General features: G+C 38.7%; 2 protein-coding genes across 6 annotated transcripts in view; one reads left to right on the top strand and one right to left on the bottom strand.

Moving 5' to 3' along the window:
- LOC106882355 (cleavage stimulation factor subunit 1) overlaps positions 1–4075 on the top strand; it is a 60648-nt gene extending 56573 nt beyond the window's left edge. For 3 of the 5 annotated variants that reach the window (XM_052977016.2, XM_089342859.1, XM_089342860.1), the window contains one exon: positions 704–3094. In XM_052977016.2, the coding sequence (XP_052832976.2) occupies positions 704–816 (113 nt within the window). In that variant the 3' untranslated portion in view covers positions 817–3094. Of the gene's footprint in view, positions 1–703 lie in introns of all 5 variants that reach the window. The other 2 variants (XM_014933009.3, XM_014933008.3) reach the window with 1 other exon arrangement.
- The window catches only part of LOC106882359 (SH3 domain-binding glutamic acid-rich-like protein 3), a 39165-nt gene continuing 14721 nt past the window's right edge, over positions 3059–27502 (bottom strand). The window contains exons 2-4 of the mRNA XM_014933013.3: positions 15262–15429; positions 9780–9854; positions 3059–4972 (exon numbers count right to left, since the gene is read on the bottom strand). Coding sequence (XP_014788499.1) covers positions 9789–9854; positions 15262–15429 — 234 coding nt within the window. The 3' untranslated portion in view covers positions 3059–4972; positions 9780–9788. The remainder of the gene's footprint in view (positions 4973–9779; positions 9855–15261; positions 15430–27502) is intronic.

Below are 27502 nucleotides of genomic sequence, written 5' to 3'. Positions count from 1 at the left end.
CTGAAAACAATACCTCTGCCTTTGCTAAGATGGAGGTAATAGTGGTTTCAAATTTTGCCAGAAGGGCAGCAATTTTGGGGGAGGGGATGAGTCAATTACATCAACACCAGTGTTCAACTGGTACTTATTTTATCGACCCCTAATAGATGAAAGGTAAAGTTGACCTTGGTGGAAATTGAACTCCAAGCGTAGCGATGGAATAATAATAATGGTTTCAAATTCTGGTGCAAGTCCAGAAATTTTGGGGTGGTGGGTAAGTTGATTACATCAACCCCATTGCTCAACCGGTACTTATTTTATTGACCCCATGGCAAAGTCAAGCTCAGTTGAATTTGAACTCAGAATGTAGAGGAACGAAATTCTGCTCAGCATTTCACCTGGTGTGCCAATGATTCTGCCAGCTTGCAGCCTTGATAATAATCGTTTCTACTATTGGCACAAGACCAGAAACTTTGTGGGAGGGGACTAGTCGATTACATCGACCCCAGTGCATAACTGGTACTTGTTTTATCAACCTCGAAAGGATGAAAGGTAAAGTTGACCTTAGCGGAATTTGAACTCAGAACATAAAGATGGAGGAAACGCCGCTCAGCATTTTACCTGGTATGCAAACAATTCTGCCAGGTTGTTGCCTTAATAATAACAATGTAGAGTATTCTGACTTTTTCTAACAATTTCAAAATTTAATTTTTCTCTATTTCAGGTCACAACAATGTTGTACGAACTATCGTCCATTCTCCAACTGGTCCAGCTTTCTTGACCTGTAGTGATGACTTCCGAGCTAGGTTCTGGTACCGAAAGGCAAACAGTGACTGAAGTTGCTCCAGACTGACTCATATTGGGCTTCACTTGACCACCACTACAACCCACTGGAGTTTCTTATTTTGTTGGCAGCTGATGGGGCAAAACACCAAACTCCCATCTTTTATCTTCGATCAACATCATTCTTACTTTCCAACATGATTTAGTTTTATATGTTTTCATTCATCTTATTCCAACATTGTTTTCACACCATGGGTCCAAGGAGTAAAATTTGTTGACCCCTCTCTTGTCAACTTCAGGATATTTGCTGACTTTCCCTGACTGAACTAAGATGTTAACATGTCCCTTAATTTTCATTGTTTTCATTATCAGTAGGTCCTAGGGGTAAAATTTCCCCCTACTCCTCTTTTCAGTTTTGTTGATCCCCACCTGTTATGAGTTTCAGGATATTTGCTGACCTTACCCTGACTGAGATACTATGTTAACCTGACCCTCAATTTTCATTGTCCTCAATATCTGGGTTAACATTGATGTATCTTTGTAACCCCCTTTTTTGAAGTCAGGATCAACATTGACCTACCTCTGTCTCTCTCCTCAGACCACCATTGACCACCTAATTCTCTCTCTTTCCTAGCTGGTCAAATAAGCCCATCTTTCCAGATGTCCATGTTGCTTCATTCACACCATTTTTCAAACGGGTTCACACCACATAAATCCAAAATACGATTTCATATTATAAAACAACAAAACACACATTTTGAACTGGGCAACACCGCACTGCTGCAGCATGGTCCTTAACATGTCTGGTACTATTAAAAAAAGAAGAAAAAAAAAAAACAGGGGTCTCTATTTCCTTAGTATTTTGTGACTTTGTCAGGACACTCAACTCTCTTTATTCACCTAAAAGAGGTACATCATCTGAACTTTGACAGCTTTGTGTTACTTTTTTTTTCTAAGGCAGCAAACTCATAGAATTGTTATTGCATTGGACAAAATGCCTAGTGGTGTTTGTTGCTGTTCTGAATATTTGCAGTTCAAATGCTGCCAAGGTTGACTTTGCCCGTCATCCTTTCTTGGTCGATAAAATAGGTACCAGTTGTGCATGTAAATCAACTTACCCCCTCCCCTTGTGCCAAAACTTGAAACCATTCTTTCTGCTGATTTTTGTCAAGCGAAGTTAACATATAACAGACTGAATGGAATCTCCAGGGTGCATACATACCCTTCTACATCAGGGCTTGACTTGCTAGAAACAACAGTCAAGTCTCACTCGAAACACACCGTGCTGTTTTTAAAAAGGAAGTGGTACATTAGATAAAGTAGTCCAGGTTACAATATGTCAGAAAGTTGGGGGACTCCCCCCCTCCTTAAAACCCAGGATGGTCTTAACAGGAATGCTTTGAATCAGGGTTGACTTGGGGTCAGGGTTATATATAAAAATGACCAGTGTTGAAGATTGATTAAAAAAAAAATGCATGAACATCACCAAGTCTCACTCATCAGCCAAAGATCTTGTATCAATGTAGGAAGGAGTAGCGAGGCAGACACATCCATCTGTAATGAATGCATACTGTGGTTGTATTTAACTCTTGAGCAAGACACTTGGTTACAGAAATTTCATTGAAAGAAACATCTTTGAAATGTTTGGTTTCATTTTAGTTTCTTTTTTTCTCAATTAAAAAAATATTGAAGAAGGAATTTTTTTTTTCCCCTCTTTACACACAACCCCTCTCTCTCTCTCTCTATAATTAAAATAGTAGGGTAAAAAAGTTGGATATTAATTAATACCAGGAAACCAGCACATTAAAAGAATCATAAAAGAGACCACTATGTGGACTGCTAATGTGCTAGAAGAAGATCACTGAATGGTTCTTTGTGAACCATTCGGTGATCTTCTTCTAGCACATTAGCAGTCCACTTAGTGGTCTCCTTTAGGGTGTTCAAAAAGTCTCTCCGCAGTAATTATTTAATGGTTTTCGGGCGATTCTTGTACACTGATCCTTTACTTGCTCCCTAGAAAAAAAATCTGGCGATGTTAAATCAGGTGATCTTGGTGACCAAAGTTTCTTCGAAATAATCCGTTCACTGAAAAACTCTTTAAGTATCACCATGGTGATGCGCAGGACGGAAAGATTCACCGTGGAGAGACTTTTTGAACACCCTCAACACACGCACACATCACCCTAACATGCTCATATACATGCAACAGTCAATACATTCAACATATCTCCCTGTGTGTTATGAGATTACAGGATTATGGCCAACCTTGGGCTACACAACAACAACAACAAAACCATTTTATATTCCAATTTTTATTACAATACAATTTTTTTTTTTTAATTTTGTCATTCTTCTCTTGTTGGTTTATCGATATCATGTGTATGTGTGTATATATACATATTATGTGTGTGTCAATATATGTATATAGATATTTTGCATACATACATACTACTACACCAACACACGCATATATATATATATATATCTATATACACACACACCAGTGGTATACAGGGTATCCCAAAATTAACTATTTTAGTGAAATCAGACAATTCTTTTAAAAACTGATTTTTATTTTTCATGTTTGATGTGTTAAAAGTGTATAAATTTATTTTTTTTATAATTTTATTTTCATTCCTGTTGGGTCTCACTTATTGGTCCACAACATCTTTTTTTTTCAATTTGGCTGCAATTATTTTCTCTATGCCCACCCCCAGGCTGGAGCAACAGTTTAGCTGAACTTAAAGAACACATTCAGTCAGCAGTGCAGGAGATAATTCCTGAAATGCTTCAAAATGTGTTTCGCAATGTTAAGGATAGATTTGAAATTTGCAGGGATTCAGAAGAAGCACATGTTGAAAAGTTTCAATGAAGATTTATAAATCTATTTGTTTGGGTATCATGATTAAGTAATAAACATAAAATTTTGTCAGTTTTTAAAAAAAATTGCCCGATTTCATTGAAATAGTTGATTCTGGGACACCCTGTATTATATATATACATCATCGAGATTGCATACGTTTTATATACCACAGGTGTACACACTGTGAAATGATACTGTGTAACAAGAAGATTATATAGACTGAAAGTTATTAAGGTAATAAAAAAAACAAAAACAAAAGACACTGAACAATGGCGTACAGCAAGGAGGCATTTTGTTTTCTGCCGAAGCAAAGATGACAGGAGTTCGAAACCTTGGCCAACAAACAGATACAGAGGAGATATCGTCTTTTTATTCTTATAGAGCTGGCAGATGTGTTGAGAGGAAGAAATAAAGAAAAAAAGGAAAAAAAAGTTCCTTTCCCTCCCCCCCCCCAAAAAAAACCCCCATATCCAAATCTAGCCATTTTCACCTGTAATAATCTAAACCCCCCCCCCACTCTTAAAGTCCCTTTCTCTCTTAAAAATTGTTCTTCCATCATCATGCAATGCCATGCTGCCTCCCTCCCTCCCTCCCTCCTCCTCCTCCTACGGAATGCTGTGAGGATTATGATGATGATGATTGCTCATGACGTCACTTACCCTTCCTCTATCCCCCCACGCACACATACATACATGACACCCAACACCATCGTCGCCAGCGACACTAATCACTCACTGATGGTGTTTACCACATCACCTTCACTCTAAAATAGTCACACAGAAAGAAAAGAGCAAGTGTGTGAGTGACTAACAGACAGATACCAGTTTGTCCTCGCTTCCCTTCCTCCCCCACCACACTTTCAGCTGCAGCAGTATAGAGAAACTTCAGTACCCCACCCCTCTCATTCTACAAAACTTCCAGAACATTCCCTTTCTTTCTCTCTCTCTCTCACACACACACACACACACACACACACATTCAGGAAGTTCCCACACTAAAATCAGCCACCCAAAGCTCAAAAGAAAAATAAATAAAAAAAAAAACCCAAAGACTAGATGCCCACCCACCTACCTACACCAAACCAGGGTCATAGTAACCTCTACTAAAACCAGCCAGGTACCCCTAAAAACATGCCCCTAACCCTCAACTGTCATCATACCTTCCACACTGGCTACATATCCTCCTCCTCCTACTACTCTTCTTTCTCCTCCTCACCCCTGCCCCTCCCATCCCCCTATAATACTTCTGAATCCGTTAATTCCTCATTCATCTGTTTTTTTTGTTTTTTTTTCTTCTTTGTAATGGAATCAGGTGACTGGAAGCAGCAGGTTTGATGATGTCAGGAAGCTGAAAAAAAAAGAATAAATGAACAGGTTTTATTTTGGAGAGGAACAATTAGATACGTATTATAGAGGGAGAGACATCATCTTATATTTCAGGTGTTGGTTCTCTGAAGAATTTGTGGAGTCAGTCAACAGCTAGAAAGGGAGGGAAGGACAGTAGGTTCAAATACCACCTGGATTCACTGAAATCTCTCAAAACATGATTAAACCTTTCACTGCTATATTTCAATTAACACTGAAGTTAATGAAGAATTTGGCTGATAACTTTGTCAATATTAAACTGGTGTTTGGAACCTAAATTTAGAACACTTTACCTGTTAGTTACCATATTTTACCTGTAAGTTACCATATTTCTGTTATAATACAGTAATCCCTTGACTATCGCGCATGTTCCTTTCCACCCCCCACCGCAATGGATGAAAATCCATGAAGTAGAAACAGTACTGTACTGTAGATTTTTCTTGTTATTATTTTTATAATTTGTATCTATTTATTTTATTATAAATGCAAAACAACCCCACACAGTCTCCTCCCGAGTTTCATTTTCCATACAGTATGTACGATTCTTTGTTTACTCATCTGCGGTACACTGTATTTTCTTTTAATACATTTTAATTAATATCTCATACAGTGCAGTACTGTACTCTATTTTCATTTATTAATTTTTAGGTGTGAAAATGCTTATTTTACCACAGAAATAATTAAAAGCTAAAAAAATATAAATACCTATCGGCCGCAGAAAACCTCGTTATACTGAGGAGTCTCTGATATAAATTTACATATATTAGCCAGAAAAATCTGTGATGTCCTGAGGGCTCAATATGGCGAGTGATGACTGTATATTGCCTTTGTTTCAATTAATCTTGGAAATAATGAATTTAGTAAAATAACTTTTGTCAAGTTTAAGTTTGGAACCTAAATTATCAGGGAATTCTGAAGGAAGGTTTTAGTTTAGATCCCTTTAACCCTTTAGTTACCCTATTTCTGTTGTAATACACTGTCTCTGTTTCGATTTAATTTTGATAATAATGAAGAATTTAGTAACACAACTTTTGTCAACGTTTGGAACAAATTAACAGGCGCAGGAGAGGCTGTGTGGTAAGTAGCTTGCTTACCAACCGCATGGTTCCAAGTTCAGTCCCACTGCGTGGCACCTTACCTTGGGCAAGTGTCTTCTACTATAGCTTCGGGCTGACCAAAGCCGTGTGAGTGGATTTGGTAGACGGAAACTGAAAGAAGCCCATCGTATGTATATATATATGTGTGTATGTTTGTGTGTCTGTTTGACCCCCAACATCACTTGACAACCGATGTTGGTGTGTTTACGTCCCCGTCACTTAGTGGTTCGGCAAAAGTGACCGATAGAACAAGTACTAGGCTTACAAAGAATAAGTCCTGGGGTCGCTTTCTTCAACTAAAAAAAAAAAGGCGGTGCTCCAGCATGGCCGCAGTCAAATGGCTGAAACAAGTTAAAGAGTAAAAGAGTATGAAATTCTGAAGGAAGTTTTTAATTTAGATCACTTTAAAACAGGAAGCTTTGTTTTCATCGACCCAGAAGCAGTCTGGAGCAAACGGATACGAAAAAGGTCAAATAGTTTTGTGGTGTCAAGTGTGGATGAGTGGGAAGCTGACAGGGAAATTTATTGTATCTTTTATGGCTTCAGTGATCAGACTGGAGCACCAGCTTAAAGGGGTGTTTTCTTAGTCAAACAAACTACTTCCAGTACTTAGGTTTTCTTTCTGTTTTTAAAGTCCGGTACTTATTCTATCATCCTCTTTTTGCTGAAACACCAAGAGGACATAAACAAACTAACAGCAGTCATTGGAATGGGGGCAAACAGACACAATCCCCACCTCCATATATGTAAGTATGATGATGATTGCCTCATCTTGTCAGATTCAGCCTGGTTATTGTGATTTACTTTCACCCTTACATTTGCATGGATATGTTTTTTTACGACATGCAGTCATTGCCATAAGACTTCTAAAATAATAAATGTGAAATTGTCTGTCTGTCTGTGTCTGTCCAGGACCCTTCTATCTCGGTCTACATTTGCTCTACAAAGACATATATCTTTTTGGTATCAGGATGATAGCAGGATTGAAAACTTGCTTCTCAAACAACCAGCATTTAGATCTGATTTAAAAGCATTTGGGTTGCTATTTCTAGCAGGTAAAACTCAGCTGATTCATGCCATCTTGGTTGGTAATGGGTGCTTTTACGTGCCACCAGCAAGGGTGCCATTTGTGTGACACTGGTATCTGCCACAACTGAAATTTTGCTCAGCTTGATGGGTCTTCTCAAGCATGACCTAATGTGAAAGGTCTTGGCCATTGCCTCTGTAAGGCCCAACACTTGAAAGGAACTCACCCACTTTGTCTCCATGAGGCCCAGTGCTCAAAAGGATTATTTCTGATAAAGGCAGCTCTTCTAAGAGAGAGGTACTCTGACATAAAACATGCAGCCAAATTAGTATCAGTCATTTTACAATACATGTAGATATATCACTTACATTTTACTCCTTTCAGTCATTACACTATGGCCATGCTGGAGCACCACCTTGAAAAATTTTTAGTCAAACAAATCAACCCCGGTACTTTTTTGTTTCCTTTTTGAAGTGCGATACATAGTCTATCAGAAACTTTTGCCAAACTGCTAAATTACAAGGATGTAAACACACCAACACCAGTTGTCAAGTGGTGGTGGGGGACAAACACAAAAACACACATATATATGACAGGCTTCTTTCTGTCTCCATCTACCAAATCTACTCACAAGGCTTTGGTCAGCCTGAGGCTATAGTAGAAGACACTTGCTGAAGGTGCCACACAGTGAGACTGAACCCAAAACAATGAGGTTGGAATAGGGCTTCAACACAGTTTCCTTCTGGTTGCAAAGCAAGCTTCTTAACCACACAGCCATGCTGGAGCCTATAGTGAACATTATGAATGACTATAATGTAGATCGCAAACATTATAAGACAGTTTTGTAGCATTATGACAATAGTTGTGGTATACAAAGATTGAATAACAAATATTTTAATTATTTCAGTACAATTATTTTTAGAAGAGAAAATCTGAAACAAAGCAAAGATGATGAGAGCAAAGAAAACTAGTTTCCCTACCAAACTGGTACAGTCTGGTTTAATCCAGTCTCCATTGTCTCCCTCAACTCTACTACTAATATGTGGGTGTGACAGATATGCAAATATTTACAACATCAGACGTGGAGTTGGCTTTGCTAACCACAGATATGGTTTTGTCACTAGAAATAACCATAGCTTGAATTTACTGTATTGACTGTAGTACCTCCCATAAATTCACCTCAATGACTGGGGGTAGTTAGTTCTGCCCATGCCAGATGCAGCACAATCTCCCCAATGAGCTCCGTTTTCTGCCACTGTTCTGGTCTCATTCTAGTTTCTCCACCCATCCTGTCTCCTTTCTTTGTCAATGGTCCTTCGCCATGTGGTTTTAGGGCACCCTGCTGTTCTTCCCCTGCAGGCTGCCACCAGACAACAGCAGGCATCAACAGAACCCAGTGACGAAAGACACAGATGCTGGAAGTGGATTGGACATGTCTCAATCGCAGAACCATCATCATCAAACCTCCTGGACATTACTATCTCAAGACCTGGGACTCAAAGGACCAGTTACCGAGTTTCCATGATGCATACGTGACTGAGATCACAACATTTTCTCTGAACGGAACCTCCATCTGTTGCAGGTGTTACTCGTTAACAGCTGAGTGGACCACAACAACGTGAAATGAAGTGTTTTGCTTAAAAACACAACACAGTGCCCGATCTGAGAATTGAAACCACAATCTTGCAATCATAAGTACAACATCCTAACCACTAGGTTATGCACCTTCTGACTGGTACCTCCAATTAATTTACTTCATTGACTGAACTATTGATCAATCTCTTTCTACCTCAATTGTAGTACCACCTCTAGATTTTTCCATCACTGTAGTACCTCCTCTCTACATTTACTTTCAAGATTGCAGTACCATCTTTCATATTTACCTCAACTGAGGTACCTCTACATTTACTTTAAATACAGTGGTGCCACTTCTAGACTTATTCTCAGCTTTAATGCCTCTACATTCACCTCCATGACTATGGTACCACCTCTACACTTTCCTCAATGTGGTGCCTCATGTACCTTGATATCCATGGGACAACTATTTTTAACTCAATGTCTATAGTACCACCTTTACTTTCACCATACCACACTGTCTGTGGTGCTTTGTCAAGAGAGGCATGTGTAAATACTTGACCTGCTAGAAATAGCAGTCAAATCTCAAACTGCACCCAACCATCTAAATAAGGAACACACACACATGGATAATGTAGTCCTAGAGAGACTGGGTTTCAATAAAATGCAAACAATGTGGGAACACATGGCTACACACTCACACTGCTTAAAGAGTTGTGAAAGCCAGTGGAGCAACTTTTATTTGGCCACCCAACCAGCTAGAAATAACAACCAAATCTTCCTCAAATCACACCCTATCGTCTGAAATATGGAAAGGGTACACTGGGTAATGTAGTCTGATAAAAAGATGGGATGGTCGTGTCAGGAACGCCTAGGGGCTGACCTGGGGCTAAATAATGTGCTGTAGAGGGAGGCAGCGAGAAGAGTGTTTCAAAAAAAGTCTTTTTTATGTAAGTTAGTCAAAAGAGGAGACAATTCCCTGTCATAATCACTCTCCCAACACTGGTAAGACGTAATAGTAGTAGTAGTAGTAGTAGTAGTAAAAGTAGTGGTGGTGTTGGTGAGAGGAGTAGTGATAGTAATATACTTACACCAATGTTTCATTCAAGTTTCAGAAATTTCTTTATATCTTGGGCCTCAACAGCCTCATAAAACAGGTCGTAATCCTGCAACGGAGAGGAAGGAAAAAAGATTAAAAACTATTTCATTAGAAAATTATCAGTTAATCTTTAGAGAGAAAGATTTCTTTATTTTATTTATTCATAGGTGCTGGTATGGATGCATTGGTAAAAACTTTTGCTTCTCAACCACATGGCTTCATGTTCAATCCCACTGTGTGGCACCTTGGGCAATTGTCTTCTACTATAACCCTGGGCTAACGAAAGCCTTGTGAATGGATTTGGTAGACAGAAGTGGAAAGAAGCTTCTCGTTTAGTGTGTGTGCGTGTGCGTGTGTGCGCATGCATACGTGCGTGTTTTAATGTCTCCTTGCTGTAAACAAATGACACCGTCATGCAAATGGCATCCTTCATTCCCAGTTTTGTTTGAAATCATGTCTCGCCATGGGAAAAGATTACCTCCCTTGGAAACATGAAGGTTGGCAACAGGAAAGGCACCCAGTCTTTGAAAATCTGTCTCAACAAACTCTGCCCAACCCATTCAAACATGGAGAGGTGGATGTTAAAACAATGATGATGATTTATATACACACCTATACTGCGTTTACATTAATTTGATCCACCATCATCATGTGGCTTATTCTTGAATGCTTACATGAGTCAGACGGTGTTTACTGAGTCTGATTTTCTATGACCAGATATTCTTCCTGTTGCCAACCCTCACCCGTTTCCAAATGAAGTGTAACATTTCCCCATTGCCAAACATGCTTTTGCAGAATATTAGAAATGAATGACACTGCATGTATGACAGGGACACTCATTTACAATTCTGGTGTCAAAACAAGGAAACTTCAGCAAACACACACTCACACACATGCTTTATATACAAAATAGATGCAGGTGTGACTGAGCACTTCCCAACTACATGGTTCTGGGTTCAGTCCCACTGCATGGCACCTTGAGCAAGTGCCTTCTACTATAGCCTTGAGCAACCAAAGCCTTTTCAGCAGATTTGATAGATGGAAACTGAATGAACCCTGTCATGTGTGTGTTTTTGTCCAGCACCAGCACCACCTGACAATCAGTGTTGGCAGCTTTTTATCCTCCATAACTTAGCAATTCAGCAAAAAAAAGAAAAAACAGATACAACAAAAACTAGGCTTTAAAAAAAAGTATTGGAGCCCAATTCAATGAACTATAATTCTTCAAGGAAGGCCTTGTAAAAGTAAGAGTATATATATGTATATATATATATATATATATATATATATATATATATATATATTTCATTCTCTCCCTGTTTATTTCCTCTTATTCCTTTCTGTTGAAGCGCGTAGGCTCGAAACATAAAAGAGCTTTTCACTTTCCCGAGCATCAAACTAATACACTTGCTTGTTGTTCATACACCTGTCTTCATCTTTTGTTTTTCTATAAATTTCAACTATATATATATATATATATATATATATATATATATATATATATATATATATATATATATATATAAGATATGGAAATATTTTACTCTCAAACGCATAATAATGATAATGCTGAATAGCATAAATAGGATTTGTTTGTTGGCATCTTTTTGTCTTGGGAGACAATGCAGTTGCACATAAAATAATCCAGTCTGGATTTTACATTTCATGTCCGCCACTTTTTACACCAGTCCTGAAGTGTCCTCTGCCGCTTTGCGCAGGACTGCGCTAGATGTAAGAAAATCCTGGGTAGCCCAATCATCAGGATTCCTCTCTTGACCTTGCTGACGTAGTCCAAAGGAGTGCAGAGCATTACGTTTGGCACCAGCTTGGTTGCAGGAGCTGCCGGAAGAGTGTTGAGTCGAACACTAAACCACTTATGAGGCTCCACTTTGAATTTCTTTGAAGGCTGTCTCTTTTCTGTAACCCTAGATAGGGGCCCATACCGGGTACTGTCAGCCGGAGCCAGCTGAACCCGGGACTCATGTCAGGCAGGGTTGTCACTCCCTGAAGTAGTGAAGAAAATCGCTACCCACTACCTACATAGGATAGAACATGCTTATATTGCAGAAAAATTTGTTAGCAACCAGCCATGAGACTCCTGGCTGGTTGCTAACAAGTTTTTCTACAATATAAGGATGTTCTATCCTATTCATGCTATTCAGCATTATTATTATGCATTTGAAAGTAAAATATTTCCATGTCTGTATATTTCAAAACATCTCAATGCTTCTAAAAAAGTAAACTTTGGCTGTTTACATACATTGTAATATATATATAAATAACTCTTTTACTTGTTTCAGTCATTTGACTGCAGCCATGCTGGAGCACCGCCTTTTAGTCGAGCAAATCAACCCCCGGACTTATTCTTTGTAAGCCTAGTACTTATTCCATCAGTCTCTTTTGCCGAACTGCTAAGTTATGGGGACGTAAACACACCAGCATTGGTTGTCAAGCGATGTTGGGGGGACAAACACAGACACACATATATATATATATATATGCATATATACAACGGGCTTCTTTCACTTTCCATCTAACAAATCCACTCACAAGGCTTTGGTCGGCCCGAGGCTATAGTAGAAGACACTTGCTCAAGGTGTCACGCAGTGGGACTGAACCCGGAACCATGTGGTTGGTAAGCAAGTTACTTACCACACAGCCACTAGATTGTTATTTTAAATAGCTATGAAATCTAGTGGCAGCATGGGAAGAAGAAAAAAACCTTACAGGTTATAATAATCATCAAAATTATGAATAATTGAAAAAGCAGTCAAAACCTGACTCTAAAACCACATCAAGTATTCAATACAGCACAAGGTGAAAAGACAAAAGACAAACTAGTAAAAATTGGATAATCCCAGACCCTGGGCTTCTGGCTTTGTATCTCTTAGATACCCTTATTTATAATTTTAATATATATACATACACACACACAAGATGGTTTCTTTCAGTTTCCATGAACGAAATCCACTTATAAAGCTGTGGGTGGCCTGGGTTTATAGTAGAAGATACTTGCTTTAAGTGCCATGTAGGACTGAAATTAGAACTGAGGTGGGAAGCAAACTTCTTAAACACACAGCCATGCATGATGGAACAGAAATGAGTGGAAAGAGATAAAATAGACATCAGAGGAATCAGATGAAAGGGAAAGTGATGTATATAAAAGCAGATGATTGGACGGAAACAAATCACATGATGTAAGTGGAATTGGTGAAAGGGTGAAGATGCAGGAAGCATTGGTGAGGTTTGGATCTTAGACTGCTGAACTTCACAAAGGCAGCAGCAACATGATGTGAAACCGGCCTCACCCAGGCCATCAAGGAAAAACAGGCATAAAATGATGACATCCACACCTGACAGTATGCATCTGTGTATGACATGGTACACATCAATGTGACACAGTACACAATGATCTTACATAGTACACATGAATGTATGATATAGTACACATCAATATGAAGGTACACATTGATGTATGACAGATAGGAAGTAGTAAGTGTTAATGATTACAAAGAGAAGACAAGAAGTCAGTAATGAGAGATTGAAAGGTCAAGGTGAGGTGATGAGGAGGGATGGTGAAGTAAGAGAGGTGTTTAATTGCTGTGCAAATATTTCACATTCCATGAAGGAAAGACAGTGTAATCTAACTTGTTACAAACATACTCAAGTCTATTGAAAGCTGTCTCTCTCTCTCTCTCTCTCTTTTTGCAAGGATAAATGTGTTTTCTCAAACTCAGTAGAGTCTCTCTTTACAAACACACCCATGTCTTTTCACAACTCTCTCTCTCTCTTTCTCCACAAAACACATTCACATCTTCTCACAGTTGACCCAGGCTACATAACAATTACACCATCTCTCTCATTCAATCTAGACAAACCTTATTAAAAAAAGAATGCATATACACAGAAAAAAAAAACTGCAACATCAACAACCTCATTCATCACAAAATACTGTCCTCAACATTTGCATCACCACCAGCAACAGGTGCAGAAAAACCAGCATCTGTTGTGCTCTGGTCAAGTCCACCTTGTTCTCCTCCACTGTAAAGGATAAACATGACTAGACTATCACAGAATACCTCATATACAATAAACTACCATATACTGGCCTATCTAGGGAGGGCCTCTACAGAACAAGACACCTGGTATGTCTAAAATGCTTTCATTTAACAAAATATCTTGTCACTGTTTAGCCCCAGGTGAACTCTGATCATTCTAGCCATGACCATCCTATCTGTTTATGAGTATTTAGGGCTACATAATCCAAAGTGTTCTTTATTTATTTATGACAATATGTTGTATTTTAAGGAAGATTTGGCTATTATTTCCTACTAAGGTTTCCTCACTGGTGCACGATCAACTTCCAATGTAGTAAAGGGATGGACTGGGGAACTTTACATGGGGCATACGGCTGAGGTTCAAGGTATGGCTTTAAACCAGCCATATCCAGCACAAAATCTTCTATCTGCTTTATGTTCAAACTGACCAGATCTGGCTTCTCACACCTACCTAACAACATTAATCAAAACAAACATTCACATCACTGAAATCTCAAAGCTACAAGATTAATGCATGATTAATTCATATTTATTGTGAATGAATATGTGTTATATTTGAGAGAATAATCTGGGTGCTAAGGGGTTAAGCTGCATTGGTTCAGGAGTTCTGGAGTTTTGAGTAGTATGGAACCACTTCTTCAGCACTATTTTACTCAGGTTTACTCTAACCTGGAGAAGTAGCACCTCTCAGGGTCATAGCTATGCATTAATTAACATGTCATGGAATTGCTTCCAGAAGAATGCCAGTCATAGACACCCCAAAGGACCCATGCCAAATGAGGTTCTTCATATCTTTAGCCCCTCATCTAAGAGAAGATAACTCCAGACAAATCCTGCGTCTTGATAACTACTGAGCTTGTGGTATTTGTTGCATCAGACCAATACAAGTTTGAAGGATGAGAAAGTAGGGCTGGCTCTACACAAACCAAGCCCAATAATTTGATAAACCCCCAGCTACCTTGTCGGGAATGAGTGTTTAAAGAAGGTTAAGGGAGTAAACCCCTACAGAAAATACAGAGAGAGAGGGGGGGACCCTCACACAGATATGCATGGTTATATTTAACCAATATCTGGCATTCCCTGCTGCTCCATGGATGCTGCAAATGTATTAAACTTTTCTTTGTGACATATCCACAAGTGGAGAGGTTGTAAGTGTACTTGGAGCCAGGCACTTGCTGCTGGAAACAGCTCAGGTACAGCAGAGGTGGTGAAGTTATTGTCTCTGCAATATCATTGACTGATGAATAAAAAGGTGAACCAGAAGGATGAGGGTAGAGTTAAAAGACTTCACATGGGGTTAGAGCTGAAGTGGGAGATTACATGGGAGGTAAAAAAAAAAGGGGGGGCTGATGGATCAGGACAAAAATGGGAGCTAAACAACAACAAAAACTCAAAAGAAAACAACAGTCAACTCACCCCTAAATATTCGTCTTCATTGAACAACTGTGGCGGGAGGGCTGTTTCATTGCCACACAATGAACGCATCTTGTTTTTATCCTCCACATCCTTGGAAATGTCAATTTCAGTAAATTCAATGTTTTTGGAATCCAGAATTGTTTTAATGCTTTCAATCTTTTTCTTGGTCTGCAGAAGAAAAATAAAACAAAAAATCCGTTTTATAAACTGAATGACAACAATAACTTCATTTATACAAATTCATCTGGTTTTTTCCATTTTTTTTCATGCAAGCATGGGCTGGAAGGACATACTATTGCGGCAGTATTGTTTTACAACAGGACATTCTTCTTGTCGCTAACCCTTACCTGTTTTCCAAGTAAGGGAACTCTTATTCTACACACCTTCAAAGACACAAAGCTAGCAGATAATTTGTTGACAGGAGAAATGATAAGAACTTCACTGCTTGCAACTCAGCAATTTTTGGAGAAGTGAAAATGCAAACAAACACAGACACACATCATATTTACTCATGTATAAGTTGCACTATTTTATACCTGATTTTAAATGAAAAAAAAAAACTGGAAAAGTGGCTGTTAAAAAATGTTGAGCATTTATTATAGAGAAATCACTATTAAACTTGATGGAAATATCTCCAGGATTGTAAATATTACTTTTTTGTATTTAGTTTCATAAACTTCACTATTTCAAATTTTTTAGCAGTCTAGACTCTACCTGCATCAGGGGCCATGTCTCTGCTAAAAAAGGAAAAGAACAAAACAAAAAAACCTAGAATTCCATTATGCTTGTAGCCATCCTCAGAGAGGAACTGTTAAAAGTGACTAAAGCTGGCATTGTCAGTGTACCAATCGGTTGGTTAAACAGACAAATAAAAGACTGTTCTAATTACAAAACACATGCTTGTACATACACTGACATACACAACTATGCATATGTACACACAAAGGTTAGCCAGAAAACAGGAAGTGTGGTGAAGTCCATAGAAAAAGTTACTGTTTATGAGAGAGGAATGACTTAGAGAGAGACTGAATGGAAATACCATTGAACAAAGAAAATTGCTAATAACACACACTGACATTATATATATATATATATATATATCAGATATATATACATATATAGATAGATAGATCAGATAGGCAGGCAGGCACACACACACACACACACACACACACAGTAGTCAGTGTGTTTATAGGCAGAAACAAAGTAGTTACTGTAGAAATACTTTCAGCAAATAACACCACCAACAGCACTAATTAATACCATTTCTAATAATAGTATTCCTAATATTAACGACAGGCTGAAAGAGAGAAGGGTTTAGTTGATTAAATCCATGTCATTAACTAAATACCACAAGATACTTTATTTGATGTTCCTCTAATTGCGACATTATTGTACAAGGTTGTGGCGGCAAAGACTGCATGACCCAGTACATAAATGGTACTTTATGTCAGAGGTGTCAGTTTGGTGTGGGGACATAACTCCCCTCCACTACTAAATAATAATAATAATAATAATAATAATAATTATTATTATTATTATTATTATTATTATTATTATTATTATATATATATATATACTCAGGCCTATTCAGCATTTTTTTTAGGAGGGGGTAGCCACAAGACACACCCCAGGCATTCCATTCATTTCCTAGCTCAAAGAAACGAGCCCCAGGCATAGAATGCAACCCCTAATATCAGCAGTGGGGCCGGTTTAACCCCACTGCATCATGCTGGTTCCATACCCCTTTGAGCAACATCAAATTCACTCATTTGTCCACAAGCACTCTCCAAGATTTCCTATCATTAACAAACTCTTTTGCTTCTCTCACTCCAACACCTCTGACCACCAAAGCTTTCCTCACTCCGTCCATCCATCCACACAAACCGAGTTCTGCTGCCTACCACTTCTGCCTTCATCACCCTCCTTACCACCCGCTCCTCATCCATCCTCTCCATGTGGCCAACATAATAATAATCCTTTCTATTATAAGCACAAGGTCTGAAATTGTTGGGGAGGGGGTTAGTTTCATTGACCCCAGTGCTCAACTGGTCCTTATTTTTTTTACCTCAAAAGGATGAAAAGCAAAGCGGACCTCAGTGGAATTTGAACTCAGAGGGTGAAGCCAGAACAAATGCCACTAAGCATTCTGCCCAGCATGCTAACCACCCAGCCAGCCAGCTCACCACCACCATAACAATACTGGCTTCAAATTTTGACACAAAGCCAGCAATTTTAGGGAAGGAAATAAGTCAATTACATCAACCCTACTGTTCAACTGGTACTTATTTTATCGACCCCAAAAGGATGAAAGGCAAAATTGATCTTACTGGAATTTGAACTCAGAACATAAAGCTGGAAGAAATGCTGTAAAGCATTTTCTCTGATGCGCTAATGGTTCTGCCAGCTCACTACCTCCATAATAATATAATATCAATCATAATTCTTTCTAATTTTGGCACAAGTCCAGCAATCCTGAGGGGAGAAGTTAGTGGATTTCATCAACCCCAATACTTCACTGGTTCTTTTTTGTTTTTTAATCAAGGCCAACAGCATGAAAAGCAAAATGGATCTCAGCAGCATTTAACCCTTTAGCATCCAGATTACTCTGTCAAATATAATGCTTATATATTCATATTATTTTGATTTAATCCTGCATTATCTCGTAGCTTCAAGGTTTCAATGCTGCAATTGTTTATTTTTAGAGCTATATTGTTGGGTAGGTGTTGAGAGGACAGATTTGGTCTGTTTTTAAACATAAAACAGAATATTCGAGCTGGATGTGGCCAGTTTAAATGCCAAAGGGTTAAACTGCAAGCATTTGTTTTTATTCCCCCTCTCTAAACGTATTTTGCCAACATGCTGTTACATTTAGATTAGCTATCTATACAAAACATTGTAGGGTAGATATGAGAGGCTGGATCTGGTCAGTTTGAACACAAAACAGGTAGGATATTTTGGCTGGAACTTTATTCTACTGAGCCCAGAAAGATGTAAGGTAAAGTCGTTGGCCTTAACAAGATTTGAGCTCAGAATGTAAAGAGCCGCTCTCTCTTGTTCACCTTTCACACAGAAATTTACTAACAGGTCAATACTTGTGTCTCATTCTCTTTGTTCACCTTCCACAGAAGTTTACCAATAGGTCACCACTTGTTTCTTTCTTTCATTCTCTCTCTCCACTTTCTCACTCACATTTCATAAATATTTACTTAGAGATCAATATTTTTATCTGTCTGCCTGTCTCTCTCTCACTCTTCCAGACCCTTTTTTCTCTCTCCATTTTCTTTCCTCGTCCCTTTCTGCTGAAGAGCATAGGCTCAAAATGTCAAAGACTCTTCCATTTTCCCTGAGCCCCAAACTACAAGACTTTGTTGACCCCTCACCTGTCTTTGTCTTTTCTTCTTTATACATCTTGAACCATATATCAATCTCTTTCATGCACCTTCCGTACATATTTCGCTGAGGCAAAAGGCTTTGCCAGAAACGAAAGGATCTGACTTCAAACTTTCCAGCCTTGTCTATCCTACACCACTTAGTTTCCGTGTTTTGTTTTGTCTTTTCCTGCTTCAGTCACCAATCACAAACAAAGAAATACTTGTTAGACATCTCTTTTGGATGATGACAGCAGAGACAACAATCACAGCAACAACAAACAAAATATAATAAACATTATTGTGATAACAATAGCAGCAACAGCAACAACAACAACAGAGAAATTCTTTCAAGTTTAACATAAAACAATTGTTGACAATTGTGATTGTTTCAAGTAAATAGTAATATGTCTGTGTGAGATATTGAACCTGCTACATTCAGCAGACTCAGTGAATAACAAGTGTTTGGGCACACTTGTTATCATTGAATAACATTTTTAACATAATTAATAACGAGACTCTATGTTGCTGTTATTAAATATAAGCAATGAAAGTGAGGAGGGAGTGCTGTGTGGGTGGGGTGGAAGCAAGGAATACAAGGATGTTAACCAAAACTTTGTTGACCTTAGTAGTCTTATTTTTATCACGTGTTTTCACTGCACTTCCAAGCGCAGCCCTGTGTGCCTTGGGTATAGTTTTACCGACTTCGACTCCAGCTACCCCTTAACTGTTTCCGACTCCACAGCCCTGTTTTCTATGCTGGCATGGGTTGGACAGTTTGACAGGAACTGGCTACCTGGGGAGCTGTCCAGATTCCAATTGTCTGTTGCAGCATGATTTCTATGGTCGGATGCCCTTCCTACTTTGTTATGTTATTAGCTCCACCTTAGCAAAGACAGAGGTACTGATTTTCAGTCATGTTTGTTTGTTTGTCCATGGACAAGATATCTCAAGAACTACTGGATGGATTTGGATGTAACTTTCAGCGATGTTTGGCCTTGTGACTGGCACAAACTGATTAGATTTTGGGAACGCTCTGGTACTGGAGAAGGATTCTGGATTATTTTTCTGTTTTTTTTTGTTACTTAATTTTTGAGAGTGGTCGGGTTCATTTTTAGTATTCTTGTTTGTGATAGCAGTTGAGTTTATTTCAGATATTCTCATTTTAAAAATCATCTCTGGCTAATCATTGAGAGGACGTTGGTGTTGCTTTGGTGGAGGTTTGCACTCTCTAAGTGCTCTTATTATTATTATTATTATTATTATTATTATTATTATTATTATTATGTAAGGTGGCAAGCTGGCAGAATCGTCAGCTCACCAGGCAAAATACTTAGCAGCACTTCATCTGTCTTTACATTCTGGGTTCAAATTCCACCAAGGTTGATTTTGCCTTTCATCCTTTCAGGGTCAACAAAATAATTACCAGTTGAACACTGGGGCTTCGATGTAATTGACTCATCCCCTCCCCCAAAATTGCTGCCCTTGTCGCAAAATTTGAAGCCATTATCATTATTATTATTATTATTATTATTACAAAAAGTGGAAAGCTGGCAGAACCATTAGCACACCAGACAAAAAGCTTAGTGACAGTTTGTCTGTCTTTACATTTTGAGTTCAAATTCTGCTAAGGCTGACTTTGCCTTACATCATTTTAGGGTCAATAAAATACCAATCAAGTACTGGGGTCAATGTAATCAACTAACCCCACAAATTTCAGGTCTTGTGCTTAGAGCAGAAAGGGATTATTATTATTATTATTATTATTATTATTATTATTATATAAGGCAGTGAGCTGGCAGAGTCGTTAGCACACCAGACAAAATGCTTAGTGGCAATTTGTCCCTCTTTATGTTCCAAGTTCAAATTCCACCAAGGTTGACTCTGCCCTTCATCCTTTTGGGATTGATGAAGTACCAGTGAAGCACTATCCCTTTTACCCAAAATTTCAGACCTTGTGTTTATAGTAGAAAGGATTATTATTATTATTATTATTGCTGTTGTTATTTGGGTGGTGGATTGGCCGAATTGCTAGCAAAATGTTTTGCAGCATACCTTCTGACCCTTTACATTCCGAGTTCAAATCCTGCCAAAGATAATTTTACCTTTCATCTCTCTGAGGGACAATAAAATACCAAATACTGCAGTTGGCATAACCAACTTGCCCACCCTGTTCAAACTACAAACTTTGTGCTTTGTGTTAGAAATCATCATCACAAAGTGGATGCTGACAGCAGGATTAGTATGGCACCAGACAAGATGGTGTTGGATTAGCAGAATCAGTAAAGAGAGAGAGAGATGCTGAGTTCAAATCTTGTCCCTGGTCATTTTAAACTTTTTATCTTTCCAGTGACAAAAGTTTCAGACAAACATTGGAATCAATTGAAGCAACAATATTCCATTCTATGTTGTCATTCCTTACATTAACAACCATCAAATATATCTTCTTTATCTTCTATTTGTTTTGGTCATTGGATTGTTGCCATGCTGGGGCAGGGCCTCGAAGGATTTTACTCAGACAAATCAATTCCAGTACTTTTTCTTAATTCATAAGTCTGTAACTTATTCTATTAGTCTCTTACATTATATTACAGGGACATAAACAAACCAACATTGGCTGTGAAGTGGTGGTGGCTGTGGTGGTGAGGTGACAAACACAGATACAAAGACACCAACATCTGTGTGTGCTGCCATGTTGGTGGCATTTAAAAAACACCCAGTACACACTGTAAAGTAGTTGGCATTAGGAAGGGCATCCAGCTGTAGAAACCATGCCGCAACAGACAATTGGAGTCTGGACAGCTCCTGTCAAACTGTCCAACCCATGCCAGTATGGAAAATAGGGCTGTGGAATCAGAGTCAGAATCGTGGAGTCGGAAACAATTAAGGAGCAGCTGGAGTCGCAGTTGATAAAACTATACCCACTCCGACTCACAATATCTTTATTCTTTAATATAAAGCATTTATAACATATAGGTCTACTCAAAGTACCAGTGTATGCTTTATGAGATATGTAGAAGACCACAATCACTTAATTACATAAAGAGGAGTCGAAGGTGCCAATAGTAGAGTAATCGGAGTCGAAGTATTTTGTTTCGCCTCCACAGTCCTGATGGAAAACAGACATTAAACAATGATGATGATGATTTATATACACACTGTGTATTGAAGCTTCAACAAGTACAACACCAGTCAACATAGAGAGTGAAGAAGATTGTTATATTGAAAACCACAAAGTCTGTTTCTTTCTGCCTTCTTCCTTACGTGTGTTCCTTGTTCAAACGTCATCCACTTTGAACACAAGTGACAAACAGTCTTGTTTTTATCATCTTGAAAAATAGTGAAATAAATTAATGTTTTGACCAGGAAACCCCTGGTGAGCTAAATTTCACAAGACCCATGGCTTTCATTATAACACTATATGCCTTGCAAACCTTTTGGCATAGGCACAGGAGTGGCTGTGTGGTAAGTAGCTTGCTTACCAGACACATGGTTCCGGGTTCAGTTCCACTGCGTGACACCTTGAGCAAGTGTCTTCTACTATAGCCTTGGGCCGACCAAAGCCGTTTGAGTGGATCTGGTAGATGGAAACTGAAAGAAGTTTGATGTGTATATATGTGTGTGTGTCTGTGTTTGTTCCCCCACCATCGCTTGACAACAGATCTTGGTGTGTTTATGTCCCTGTAACTTAGCGGTTCAGCAAAAGAGACCAATGGAATAAGTACTAGGCTTACAGAACGGGTTGATTTGTTCGACTAAAGGCGGTGCTCCAGCATGGCTGCAGTCAAATGACTGAAACAATTAAAAGAATATATGCATGTATGTATGCATGCATGTGTGATGATGAATTCTCTTGTTATGAACGACATATGAGAGTTCAGTAAAATAAAGTGGGAGTCATGTTCCTGGCAAACCTTTTGGCAAATGGAACAAGTTGAGGACTCAGTTTGCTCAAGTGGTTGTGGATCATTTACTATGACACACACACACACACACACACACACACACACACACACACACACACATATATATATAGGCTTCTACAGAGTTTCTGTCAACAGAATTCACAACGCATTAGTTGGCACAGGTTTGTAGTAGAAGACAGTTGTACAAGGTGCCATGCAGTGGGACTGAAACCAGAAGCACAAGGTTACAAAGCAAGTTTTTTAACCAGACACCCATGCCTACACCTATATGTACTTTTGTGGTAATATGGCTGATGAGAACTTCAGAGACAATATGACATGGTCACATCCTCCATAATCCTCTATCTGTATCTATCAGTAACAACAACCATGCACCCCCGCACATGCTCATATAGACATACACTTAACTTCACACATGCTCACAAGCTCACACACACACACACATGATGTGTGATGGGAAATTTGAGAGAAAGAGAGAGGGAGAGATTGGTGTGTAACACAGAAATATGATATTCATGTGTGGAAGAAAGCAAATGAGAGGTTGTGATGTATTAGAGAGAGAGAGAGAGAGGGGAGAAAAATAGTGTAATAGAAAGAGAGAAAGTGTGTGTGTGGGGGGGAAGATGGGGTGATGCGTAGAAAGAAAATATATGAGAGTTGAAGAGTAAAGTGTGTGTGAGAGAGAAAGAGTGAGAGATAAAAAGTGATATATGTCAGAAAGAGAGAAAGAAAAAGGGTAATGTAAGTGAAAGTGAGAGAAAGAGAGAGAGGGGTGAAGTGGGAGTTGTCTGCAAAAGATGATGTGTAATGGACGAGTAGAGGTGGTATATTCAATTAGATTTTAGATTCACTATGTGTATCGCCATACATACATCTATAGTTTATATACACACACACACACACACACACATTTACGCATATATCTACACACAAACTGGGTACAATAGAAATAACTGTTTATAAATAATGGCTTGAAAGTTTCAGCTCACCTACATTGTACTTACATACACACATATATATATAGATGGAATCAGACACACATATCCAGACAAACAACAACAAATTTGCACACACACACACACACACACACACACACACACACACACACACATGCCCACACAGACATATTACATTTACAGACATATAGATTCAGACACATCTACATATTTACACATACAAATTCACACACATACATCCAGACAACCATGCACATAGACATCTAAACATTCACACTCACACCCCCACACACTTGGACAGATATATAGACAGCTAATACATATACATCCACTCTTATGGCAATATACATCATCAACAACACACACAAGCTTGAGTACACACACACACACATCAATAAGGGAGTGGTTACAAGATTGCTCAACCTCTTAGAAAAAGCAGTCAAATTACCTAAAAACTATGTCATACTGTCTTAAAACACACACACACACACACGCCTACACATACACAATGTAGATCAAAGGGTGGTGGATGCAATGTCTTGCAGTGATGGTCATAGTTGGAGTATCTTTCCTCATAGGTCAGCTCACTGACAGTTGGCCTGGAGCGAAACAATAACCTAATATACAAACAATGAGATCAGCTATTTCAGATATTTAGCTGGGATGGGGGGGGGGGAGAGAGAAAGCTGGACATGAGAGCTTTAGAGGATTTGGTGGTTTAATTGCATAGAGACACTGACCACATATGATAATTATAATTATAAAGAGGTGTTGACTTTATATTTGATATGGAGGGACTGAACAGATGTTTCGTAATTATAATTATAAAGGAGTGTTGACCACATGTGTGACGTAATGGTTAGGCTGCTGCACTCACAATCCCTAGATTGATTCGATTCCCAGACCAGGTGGCATGTTGTATTCTAGAGCAAAAGATTTCATTTCATGTTACTCCAGTCCCCCTTTCAATCAGAGGAGAATGTTGACCTGCTCACTGAACCCGTGGGTCAGTGTCATTCAAAGGCTAAAATGAGGCAAAGTGCATTGTGAGCAGCGATGTGTAACAACATTTGATAGCCTGGTCAGTTACATGGTTAGCAAGGTAATATTTCACCATGGCCAGCAGTGTCCATGCAGAATGATGTACGACAGTAATGCATATTCATGACCATCAAGTGATATACTCTTTTAATTGTTTCAGTCATTTGACTGCAGCCATGCTGGAGCACCGCCTTTAGTCGAGCAAATCGACCTCAGGACTTATTCTTTGTAAGCCTAGTACTTATTCTATCGGTCTCTTTTGCCGAACCGCTAAGTTATGGGGACATAAACACACCAGCATCGGTTGTCAAGCGATGGTGGGGGTGACAAACACAGACACACATACACATACATATATATATATATATATATATATATATATACATATATACGACGGGCTTCTTTCAGTTTCCGTCTACCAAATCCACTCACAAGGCTTTGGTCGGCCCGAGGCTATAGTAGAAGACACTTGACCAAGGTACCACACCACGCAGTGGGACTGAATCCGGAACCATGTGGTTGGTAAGCAAGCTACTTACCACACAGCCACTCCTGATATCTAGACAAAGAGACACAAACACACACCCACATGCATACATACACATACATACATATCTTTTAACCCTTTCATTACAGAAAGCAATTTTATAAACCAATCTATCTACTGTTGAAGAATGTCATGTTTGAAGCTATTTTTTGTGGTGATGTGTCAAGTTTATTGAGACAACATGACTTGCAGAAAATACCAAGTCTATTTAGATAATTAACACTATTACTGAAATAACCAGGAAATTTAATTTTGCAGTTTCAAGGTTAACATTTTTATAGCAGAAATCAGATATATCCATTCAAAATTTCATTACTCTAAACCACAGAAAGCAGTTTTATACAGCAGTCTATTTTTTGTTGAGGAACGTCATGTTTGAAGCTATTTTCTGTTGTGATATGTCAAGTTTATTGAGACAACATGACTTACAGAAAATATTGATTCTCTATACCGGAATAACTATGAAATTTAAGTTCGCAGTTAAAGGGCTGCAATCATAACGTAGTGCCCACCTTAAAGAGTTCTTTTTAGTGAAACATGTCACCCCCAGATTTTATTTTTTAAAGTCTGGTACATATTCTATTGATCACTTTTGCTGAATTACTAAGTTACAGTGACATAAACAAACCAACACTGGTTGACAGGTAGTGGGTGGAGGAGAAAAAAGACAAACACACACACACACAACAAGCCTCCACACAATTTCCATCAACCAAATTAACTTACAAGGTATCGGTTGTTACAAGGTGCCTTGCAGTGGGACTGAACCAGAACCCACATGATTGAAAAGTGAGCTTCTTAACCACACAAGCATGACCATCCCATCTTTTTGAGGCATAGTATGTCTACAATCACATTATCCAAATGTGTCCTTTTTTCTAAGAAGATAGGGTAAGATTCAAGGGAAGCTTCGGCTACTATTTTTAGCAGGTTATTTAGCCATACAGTACGCTTGGCCATGTACAATATATGGCATGTGGAACGTGTGGTATGTATGTATAATGTATACACAAACATTCGACAAATTCAAATGCTCTGAATTTTTTCCTCTTTGATAAGATTTCTATCAAAATGTACACGGACACTCACATGCATACACAAATCTATAGATACAAGTTTCAAATTTCAAGTTGTTTTTCTTTCTTTCTTCTCTCTATTTTGTAATTCTCTCTCTCTCTCTCCCCTCCCTTCTTTCCTCTTTTTCTATATACACACACATACAAATAACAAAACAAAAACACATCCTCTTCCACTTTTGTACAAAAGGCAAAGAAATTTTCTGTAACACTTATTAACTGAGGAGTCTCCACGAATGAGAGGAAAGCACTAATAAATAATTATCCAAAATTCTGACCACCACCTTTTTCTTCATATATAAAATCTGTACATTACTTCAAACAATCTCTCTCTCTCTAATATATATATATATATATATATATATATATATATATATATATATATATATATATATATATATATACATACATACATACACACACACACACACACTGTATGATGTGATGTAAGTGTGTAAGTGGTTAAAGAATTAAGTATAAATTAAGGCTTGATGGTGATGTAGACAGTTGAAATGAGAGAGAGAAAGAGATAGCAAGACTTATTTCCTTCTTCCTTCTCGTCTTCCTTTCCACTTTCAGAATCTCTTTCTCTACCTCCACACCTCACAAAACAAGTACTTATTTGTTTATTGTTTATTATTATTATTATTATTATTATTATTATTACTACAGGAAACAACTTCTATCTCATTCCAGGGAGAAAAACTAGAGGTAGTCGATAGCTTCCGCTATCTGGGTGACCAAGTTAGTAGTGGGGGTGGGTGCGCTGAAAGTGTAGCTGCTAGAATAAGAATAGCCTGGGCAAAGTTTAGAGAGCTCTTACCTCTGCTGGCAACAAAGGGACTCTCACTCACTAAAAGGTAGACTGTATGACGCATGTGTATGAACAGCCATGCTACATGGCAGTGAAACATGGGCTGTGACTGCTGAGGACATGCGTAAGCTCGCAAGGAATGAAGCCAGTATTCTCCGCTGGATGTGTAATGTCAATGTGAATACCCGTCAGAGTGTAAGTATCTTGAGAGAAAAGCTGAACATAAGAAGCATCAGTTGTGGTGTGCAAGAGAGACGATTGCGCTGGTTTGGACATGTGGCGAGAATGGACGAAGATAGCTGCGTGAAAAAGTGCCACACCCTAACAGTTGAGGGAACTCGTGGAAGAGGTAGGCCCAGGAAGACCTGGGCTGAGGTGGTGAGGCAAGACCTTCAAACATTGGGCCTCACCGAGGCGATGACTACTGACCGAGACCTTTGGAAATGTGCTGTGCGTGAGAAGACCCGGCAAGCCAAGTGAGATCGTTGCCAGTGCCCCTGGACTGGCTCT

The sequence above is a fragment of the Octopus bimaculoides genome, chromosome 26 (assembly GCF_046866305.1).
Source record: "Octopus bimaculoides isolate indiv1 chromosome 26, ASM4686630v1, whole genome shotgun sequence".
NCBI classification, from domain to species: Eukaryota; Metazoa; Mollusca; class Cephalopoda; order Octopoda; family Octopodidae; genus Octopus; species Octopus bimaculoides.
This window is presented reverse-complemented; position numbering and strand designations above follow the sequence as displayed.